This window comes from Belonocnema kinseyi, chromosome 3 (assembly GCF_010883055.1).
Source record: "Belonocnema kinseyi isolate 2016_QV_RU_SX_M_011 chromosome 3, B_treatae_v1, whole genome shotgun sequence".
NCBI classification, from domain to species: domain Eukaryota; kingdom Metazoa; phylum Arthropoda; class Insecta; order Hymenoptera; family Cynipidae; genus Belonocnema; species Belonocnema kinseyi.
This window is the reverse complement of record NC_046659.1, coordinates 103,524,733-103,534,586: the sequence shown is the minus strand read 5'-3', so window position 1 is coordinate 103,534,586 and position 9,854 is coordinate 103,524,733. Positions and strand designations below refer to the sequence as shown.

The 9,854-nt window shown below is 27.1% G+C and overlaps 1 protein-coding gene across 1 annotated transcript in view; it reads right to left on the bottom strand.

The window, feature by feature from the left end:
- Positions 1-244: 244 nt before the first annotated feature.
- Positions 245-9,854, bottom strand: part of LOC117169972 (apolipoprotein D-like) — a 13,597-nt gene continuing 3,987 nt past the window's right edge. The window contains exons 2-5 of the mRNA XM_033356483.1: positions 2,130-2,188; positions 834-964; positions 539-703; positions 245-398 (exon numbers count right to left, since the gene is read on the bottom strand). Coding sequence (XP_033212374.1) covers positions 245-398; positions 539-703; positions 834-964; positions 2,130-2,188 — 509 coding nt within the window. The remainder of the gene's footprint in view (positions 399-538; positions 704-833; positions 965-2,129; positions 2,189-9,854) is intronic.

The window sequence follows — 9,854 nt, the reverse complement described above, 5'->3', positions numbered from 1 at the left end:
GCGATAAAAGAAAATATTTACTGCTTAGTTAAGGTATTACATGCCATTACTCAAATAAGTTAGTAGCAATTTGAAAAACAATTTTAGAATATTTCATTAGTAGCAACCTATTATTACAGATTATAAAAATTAATTTCTTAAATTCTAATTTAATTACTGATTTGAAAAGTTGAAACAGATCATTTTTATGAATTTTTAGTTGATAAAATTTTATAACACCGAAATTTTCACGCAAAGTTTATTATCAGTACTTTTTCTTTTCTTTTGGACAACTTTCGCAATCGACCACCTCCAGTGTCTCAATGCTCAGCTTGTTATCTCTAAGAACTTTGTGAGCCTTTTTGAGAACCTCCTCTTCTACACTTGTAGTTTTTGCCAAAATCCAAACATTATTTACTCTAAAAAAAAGAACTTTTAGCTTGCTGTAGCGTGAAAATACTCTATTGGCGAAAGCTTTAACAATTAAATTTCAATTTTGAATGACTATTTCCTGAATTATCCATTACTTAACATGAATAATAATTACACCATATCTTACTTGTAAGGTGATAGATCAGCGCAAGCGAAATGGATGGCGTAGTTCTCGTAGTCAGTATCTAAAATCCATTCTTCTTCGTATTCTACATCTTCATAGATTTCAATAAATTTGGCTTCATTTTCAACGAATTTTGCAGTACCTTTATATGTTCGTATTTTTTCTGTTCTAAAATTATTAAAGAATCATGAAACATTTAATAAAAGTAAACAAATAAATAAATTTATTAAAATTTGTTTATTCTTTACCTTTACATCTCATCTCTTCTATCCAGTTTATAAAATATTATTTTACTTACTTCACTTCTACAACCTTGGTTAAAAGCTTTACTGAACCATCCTCCTGCGGCCGGAAGTGTTGACTTATGCATTTTCCTTTCAAATTAGAACCAACAGGATACGTCGCCACTACATACCAGTGTCCCTTATGCTACATAGAAACATTTTATTATGTAAAAATTGAACAATTTTTTAATCAATTCGAAAAAAAAAGTTATTTGTCTTAAAGATAGAAATTTTTTGTGCAGGTTTTATTTAAATGTTGGGTATTGTAGGCCGCATTCATTCCAAATCATGCAGGCTAAACACGTTCAATTCACAGAATCGGCAGCGGATAAAATATGTTTTTTTCCAAAGGCTATAAGACAAGAAGTATTTTACCGATTTCATAGACATTTTTTTAGCTAAGTTATGAGTATTTGAACTTTAAAAATTGTCACGCAATTTATGAAAAAGTGTTCTGATTTTTGTATTGTAGTGCTGAAGTTTCACAAATGATATAGATATTATACTTTTTCTTTCTGATTTTAGTAAATTTTTCCATTCTCTTTCGAAATTTATAACAAAATTTGTAAAGTTCTTAAAACTGACAAAATGGCGGCGGTTTTTCTGAAAAAGTGGAAACTCTATTTTTTCAAAAAGGCCAGAGTTTGTTTTTTAAAATTTTTTTGTAGGTAGGTGTTATCATGTAAAACACATTTGTGAGAGTTTATCTTGTATAGGCGCCTTGGAGAGGACAAACAATTTTTTTAACGATTTACGCCTGAATATGAATAAATTCGGCTATAGCTTTATTTTTTTAAAAACAATTATAGTCTTCTATAGTATGTCATAAATAAGTACGAAGGGTAAAAATCGACAAGTTGACTTTTGACTTTTGTCTTGCTTTTGCATTAAATTTAAATATTCATTTTTCAGTAACAAAAATTGTTTTCTTCTCTCCAAGGCGCGGAAACAACATAAACTCTCGTGAGATATATCAATTTTTATACTACCTACCATGAAAAAAATTAAGATAAATATTCTGGCATTCTTGAGAGGAAAAAGGTACAAAATATTTCATCCGCAGCCGATATTCTGACTTTAAAGTGTTCAGCTTGCATGATTTGAAATGAATTTGGCCTTTACTAAAAATATCTTGTTTCTTTCCAGTCTACACGATTTATTACGATCGCGAAATATATATTAACGAAAGACTTTTTCCTTTACCAATAGTTTTCAAATGTTGAAATTGTAATTTTAAATTTAAATATAGTCTTTGAATTATCTTTAAGACAAAACTCATTGCCTTCAATATCTCATTAATTTTGATTCACACGTTCCTGTTTTGGATCAAATTCCTCCATTGGTGTGACATCTCCACAAGGTTGATTATCTTTTTAGTTTTAAAATTTATTATTTGTTTTACAATTTAACAATTTTCTTATAACATCACCTTTTTTGCTTGAAAATTCACCATTTTGGTTTCAAAATTCACGAGTTTTGTATAAAATTTTACGCTTGCTCAAAATCCATAATTTTCATATTCAGAAATCACATAAAATCTTTTTTGAATGAAAATTCAAATGTTTTTTTTTTGTTGAAAATTTGTGTTTTTAATTAAATAAAGCAGCTATGTTAGAAGCAATTACATCCTTATTGTATCAAAATTTAGGCTTTTGGTTGCAAATTCAACAATTTTGTTGAAAAGTCATCCTTTTTGTTTGAAAATCCAAATATTTTTCAGAAAATTTACTTTCTCTTTCAAACTCATATTTTGATGTTAAAAGATCCAACTGAAATCTTTTTTGATGAATTTTCTTTTTTTAATTTATCTTTTTGATTTAAAAATACATCTGCTTGAGTAGGACATTTCTTGGATAAAAAATGAAACTTCTTAATCAAAAGTTAATTAGCTTTGCTGAAGGACACTGAAAAAAATCATTCTTAGCACCAAGTAAATTTATTTACTTGAATCCTATTTCTTAGCATCAAGAAAATATTCTTTAACAGAAGTAATTTTTGTTTAAACCGAGCATATATCTTTTGTTGATATAAAAAAAATGAATTCTTCGGCTGTATTTTCTTGATTGAAATACATATTCCTCACATTCAAGAAAATGATTTTCTTAATTCAAAAGGTCTCGATTCGTTGAAATGTCATTTGTTGTTCAAAGATGAATATATTTGATTCAGAGAGTTCGATTCTTTGAACTGATTCGGGACACATTTGAATTAATAATTTATTTATAATTGAATCAAGAACTTAGGTTTATTTAAATCAAAGAAATAATAATTTAATCCAAAATAACATTAATTAAATTACAGTATATATTTTTTTCACAAAGGGTTCATGCATTTATAGCAATGGAGCATTTATTTATACGAAGAAGGTATTTTGTTTACGTAAATCCTTATTTCCTCTATGGAAGAAAATATTTCATTTATTTACTAGAATTAAATTATTCATAACAAATAAACATTTATTCCAAGGAAGTAATAATTTTTTAAATGAAAAATTTTATAATTTGGCGTCATTTGTTTCAATTGAATACTTCTTTGCATTAAAGAATTATATTGTTAAATTAAATATCCATGTTTTTGATTTGAATAAATATTTCTTTGGCATTTATGGCGAGGTTTAAATATGGTTTTGCGCCTTGAAATTTCTATGTTATGTTAGCATCGTGGTCAAGGCTGTGGACTTTACACTCGTTGGACCCACGTTTAATTCCTGCTAGGGGTGGATTTTTCATCTAATTTGTCTGTTAAAGGTTTATCAAGATTTTAAAGTGTGTGAATTGTGATTAAATTAAATATGTATATTAATAACAATGTTAATTATAATTAAGGCTAGAAGAAATCCAGTTTCTTATTTAGGAAAATATCTACTGCAATTGAAGTACTAACTACTTTATCGCCCTCGCGCATGGTCTAGGCCAAAGAAATATTTTTTTGAATCAAAGATATATTTTTGTGCTTTAAATATTCAGAAATTTGCCGTGGAGAAATAGTTTTTAAGCCTATAAAATATTTGCTTGGCCTCAAAATATATTTCTTTTCTTTAATTCGTATTTCCTTATCTCAAAGAAATATTTATTCCAATTCATGGCACATTCATTTGGAACAATGAGTCATTTATTTTCTGTAAAATGTATATTTTTAGTCTTTAATTACTATTTCTCTCCTGCAATGAAATATTTCGCTTCGACCAACAGATCGTACTTATTTCTTTCAAATAATTTTTTCTTTGAAAATAAACAGGACTTTCTCTTACTTCAGCCAAGTAAGATTCACTTGGTACAAGTAATCCTTTTTTTTAGTCGAATCAACTGCTTTATTTCAAAAATTTTGGTTAAACAATTTTTGTAGATTCCTTTTTATAGTTAATAATTCATCTCTATGGTAAAATGTTTAATTAGTTTGTTGAAAACTGATTTTTTAATTGAAAATTTAGCTGCGTGCGTAGAAGTGAGGTAAAAAAAAAAACATAATTCTAAACGATAAATTTAATATTTGATGTTTTATGTCTGAACGATTTTACCTAAAATGTGTAATTAATTTTTCAGTTACACGAGTTAAACTGAAAGTAAAAGAAAGGATTTCTCAACAAAATAGTTCACGTTTTAATAGAAGAAATTAATTAATGATTGTACAATTTTTAATTAAAAGAAATGGTCTTCTGAGCAAAAAAATTAACAATTTTGTACCTAATTCTTTCGCTTAATCCAGTTTATATTAATACATGAAATCCAAGAGCAACGGTACAGCTTATTATGAAGAATTTTTATTTTTTTGAAGAAAATATTCTGATTCATTTCATTTATTTATTTTTTCAAGTATTAGTAATTCTCTTTTGAATGAAACCTAATAATGATAAAAAAAGATCCAGATAGCATAAGGGATTTAACTTTATTCAAAACAATGAGATTGCAATTTCTTGATACTTAAAAATAGGCTTAACACAACATTTGATTCGCAAATTGATTTGGGTTTGTGCACATAAGGCAGGTAAAACGCACGTTCAACTTGCTTGTTTATTATCATTATCGTTCTTATATCTGATTGATAAAATTGAAAATAATTCATATCTTCTTTTAATTCTTTTCTCGATGGACCAACATGAAATTGACTCATTGTGTTTAACCGCCTTGAAGATATATTTTTAAAACTAAATAGCATTAGATTTTTGTAGAAAAATATTTCCTTTCTCAGCTTTAACACTTAGATATATTTGGAATCAATCCGAATTACAATTTAAGCATAAAAATAAGGCAAGGAATTGTTTGCTTATATAATTTTATCATTATAAATACATTTCAAAGACGTGCCTTATTTGTTATACCTTTGCATGAAAATGTCACATGCTGTCTAATACGCATCAAAGAAATTGCTTAAACGTGCTAAATTTATGAATTTGTTATCGCCTAACATTTAAGTTTTTTATAAATAATTCAAGCTGACGAATATGCAATTGTCGCCCTCTTTTCTTGGAAAAATTTCAGTGCGCTCTGTTTCTTAACATAAGTATGATTTTATTTCTAGTTTAAACAATATTTTGCATCAATATGAGTTTTATAAGTTATGAAGATGCATATAAGATGAGAAAGATTATTTTTTTGAGGAAAAATATTAAGATTTTCTATTCGGTAACCTAAGTTATCTATAACACAGGTGAGCGTCAAGTATTGACAATATTTTGCAAGAAAATGAGTTTGATAAGCTATTTTGATACGTATTTAATGGAAAAGAGTTATTTCTCTAAAAAAGATGCAATTTTTCTATGAGTCAACATAAATGATTTACTGAAAGGGAAATTATTATCTATTGTCCATATTTATAGTAAAAAAAAGTTGAATAAAGTATTACGATAAATAAGAAAGTGAATGAAAATCTTTACTAATTTGTAATTTTTCTAACCTTTGAACTTTTTTCAAGCGAAAGATAAGGGTTTGTCATGGAACTGGAATTGTATTGCCTATTGTATTTTCGAAGGCAAAAACTACTTTAAAAAGATTTAAACTCAAATTTAAATTATGGCAAAAGAAGTATTGCATTCTTTTACTTAAATCAAGAAAAGTGTAAATAAGTTTCAGATTATGTAACATACATTGATTTTTTTTTTAATCGAATAGATTTTGCCGTAAAAGTAACATCTCTCCTGTTGTATTCCTTAACGGAAAATCTACCTATAAAATTTAAAAAAAACTTAAATTTAAATAAAGCTCTTGGAAATAAAGAATTATTTTTGGAAAATCATAAAAAGTTTAAATAACTTATATTTTTCGTGACAGTTATTGAGTTAAGAAAACAGATATGAGTTTATTTATGAACATAAATGAATCTTTGAAAAGCAAGTTTATAAAATTCTATATTTTTGAGAAGCCGTGAATCTAATCCTTACACCTTAATTTTATAGATGTAAATCATTTTATTATTAACTAAATTACAGAACTCATACGTTGCTACAGATTCATAATTTTTCCAAATCCAATACAAAAATTGTTCAATGTCAGTAATCTCCTGGAAGAATAAAAAGAATATTGAATATTTTTAAAAACACGAAAGAGATTTCATACATTCATTATTACGCATACATTTTTTAAAGAATTTTATTGCTTATTAAATTTGATCTGAAAGACATACAGAACTCCTCCACAGCAGTTAAAAAAATTATGAAAATTTACTTTATTGGAAATTAGGATTTTTTGAAAAATGAGTTAATAAATTGTTTTTGTTTAAAAAAATTTTAATTTCGAAAATTTATATTGAAACTTTTGCACTATGCCGAAGGGGATTAGGAACTATTTTTCAGCACGCATACATTTTATAAAAGCATACATACTTAGAGTAAACTAAATTTCAAAACTCACGACTTTGGCAGGGACCAACAAATCTTTAAAAACAACTTCATAAATTTGGTTTATTCGTCAAATAATAAAAAAGTACTATAATTTTACAAGAACGCAGAAAGATATATAGAAACGTTTTTAAAAACAAGCTCATAAATTCTTGATATTCTTAAGATTCACGACATCGGTAAAACTTTAAAATTTGTTCAAAAACAGTTTCATAAATTTTTAATTTTTGTAATGTGTTTAACAAATTTTAGCTAAAAAATTCACATAATTCTGAAGCAGCATTTTTAAAATGTATGAAACTCAAGACCTTACAAGATACACATAAAGAATTTTGCAAATACAAGTTCATTCAGTTTGATAATTTTATATCTTAAGTAATTTTAGACAGCCTGACAATGTTTCAAAAATAGCAAATCAAATTTATCTGTTTGACAATTTAAAAAATTGTATGCAAGGGGCAGCAGAACATCGTCAGAGCATGTGCAGAATTCGAGCTGGACTGGACTATCAAGACAAAAAGAAAAAAATATTCTTTTTAGCCTTAATTTCTTATGTAGTTATTTTAGCCCATCGGCAATTTCTAAAGAATGATGAATATAATATGGCGAGTAGCCTATCAAATCAAAATTTGCCAAGCAACTAGCCAAAACTTTAATTATATTTAAAATTCAGAAAATTGTGCAAAAGAGTATATTAAAAGAAAAATGTTACAAAAACTGTGAAATATTTTCTTCGTTTTTTCAGCAATAAGTTGTTATAAACTTGTTAGCTTTCACAAATTACATACGTTTTTTTAAAATAGAGGGACAACTGTAGTGCGCGCGACTGTTACGATTTTTCAAGAAAATTCCAAAAGTAAAAAATAAAATTGAAATTCCAATTCATAAAAACCTACTCTTTGGATTCAGGACGTCTCAAAACGTGGACCTTTTGACAAACACTGGGGATAAAGGTAAAATTGTACACAAATCTAATATCTTCTATGATGAGAATGTAAAAATGATTTATTTGTCATGAATAATTGTTTGAAAGTCTCTTACCGTACTTGCATGGTTTGGCCGAAAAATGTATTTTTTGCATTTTTTATTATTTTGTATGCTGTCCAAATTTGAATTTCTGATTTTTCAAGAAAATTCTTAAAGTTGTTATAACAATCTTGTAGGTCATTTAAAAAGCAACATTTTAGTCAATAGACTTCTTTTATATCGTGCGTTATTTGGATTACAGTGTTCATTTTCGTGTGTTTTTTTGGAATTTTGTAGATGCTGTAACTCTGGTAATGTATGGTTTTATGAAAAAAGTAATTGAAATAAATTGTTCGAATTTTTGAATAGTATGAGTAATCGTACAGAAAATTTTTGAATCTTGAAAAAAGTGGTATCAAAAATATTCAAAATGTGCCCACTTTCTGAATTTTTATCCAAAATGGCTAGCTAATGCAGTTGACCTTAAGCTTAGCACACTAAGCGAGTATGCCAAAGGCCAATCTATTAGATTAATTTTTTTAAATGACATAGTGGTACAATTCAGACATACATACATATAGACAGACAGACACATTCATAAAACCTGTTTTTCCGGATTCAGTGGCTCTCGAAACGTGAACATTTGAAAAAACCTGGGGGAGTGCGGTTAAATTGTACACAGATCTAATACATTCTCTGATGAGAATATAAAAAAGGAATGAACTTTTGTATATTAGTAGAACATTTGAATAAGAAAATAAGTCATCATTTATTTACAGTTTTAAAAAAATTGTTATTTTATACGAACAATTGCTAAAACTTTTAAATCTTGAATTTGGTGTGTTTAGACAAAATATATTTAAATCAAACTCACACTCAAGGGCTTAGCAAATTACGAAAAAAATGTATTCGTTAAATTAACAGTTTCATCAAATATATTAAGTATAAGAAAATATAACTATTTTGTTAAATTTCCTTTTTTTTGTTGGGAATGAAGTTGCTTAAACCAAAATGTAACTATTCCATTTCTTGTTTAATGTTTATATCTTTAATTAAATAGTGATCTTTTCTAGTTGAAAGTTCATCTATTTCCATAAAAATGCAAGTAAGTTGTGAAAATTCGTCAATTTTGTTTAAAAATAAAATAGATTGTTCGAAGTTCAAATACTTTCTATAACATTTATTTTTTGTTTTGTTTTAGGTTTCGTCGTTTTATTCAAGAATTTATATTTTCGGGTAGAAAACTCATGTATTTTGCAGGAGATTCTTTTTTAATGACTTGCAATTTTAAAAATTTGGTAGAAAATTAAAGTATTTAGTTTAAAGTTACTATTTTCGGTTAAAACTTTTACTGTTTTTAATATATTTAATACTGATAGCGATGACTTACAGCATATATCGTTGAAAGAAAAATTGGAAATTTCAAAATTTGAAAAGGAGTCTTGTTATAATGATTAATTAGCAGTCACGTGACATTCGTTCGTGACCTGGCTACATAGTGATGGAAGGCTTGGTGTAGAGCATATATGATATACCCCAACGAAGTACCAGAATATTAATTAGTTATTCCTCTAAGCAAAATATTCAATAAAACTGTAATAAGTTTTTTTTCTACTTGGAAAAATGAAGATATTTCATGCCATGGTTTTTACTTTGGTGATAATGTTTAAAGTTATAGGTGAATGTAATAAAAATCATTATCTACCTCTAATATCAGGTGTACTACCGAATAGATATTACTTTCGGTTTTCTTTTTAGCTCCCTAAACTTATGTATTTTAATGCACCGATTAAAAAAATAATGAAAACGAGGTGATGTGCCTGTACTTTTTCAATTTGAATGTTTTACACTATTTTGTATACTGGGAATTTTTTGTACTCCGCTCTTCAATGACTATTTCCTAAGTAAACATATAACTCGGAAAGAAAAAGATCGACAATTATATCACTATGCATGAAATAGTAACTAATGATTCTTCTACTAGATTCAGAAATACTGGGAATGTCAATCAGATCCCGTAAATATTTCTATAGATAAGGAAAAGATACCAGATAGTGACATGCGGCCAGCTAGTGACACCCTGGATGAATTTCCTTCTTTATTTAATAATTTACTTTAAATTGAATATAAATGAAGACATACGAGGGTGGATTGATAAGTTTCCGGCCTGACCAAGAAAAACAACGTTTTTAAGAATTTTTTTTTATTTCTCAACATAATCTCCTCCAAGGCTGAT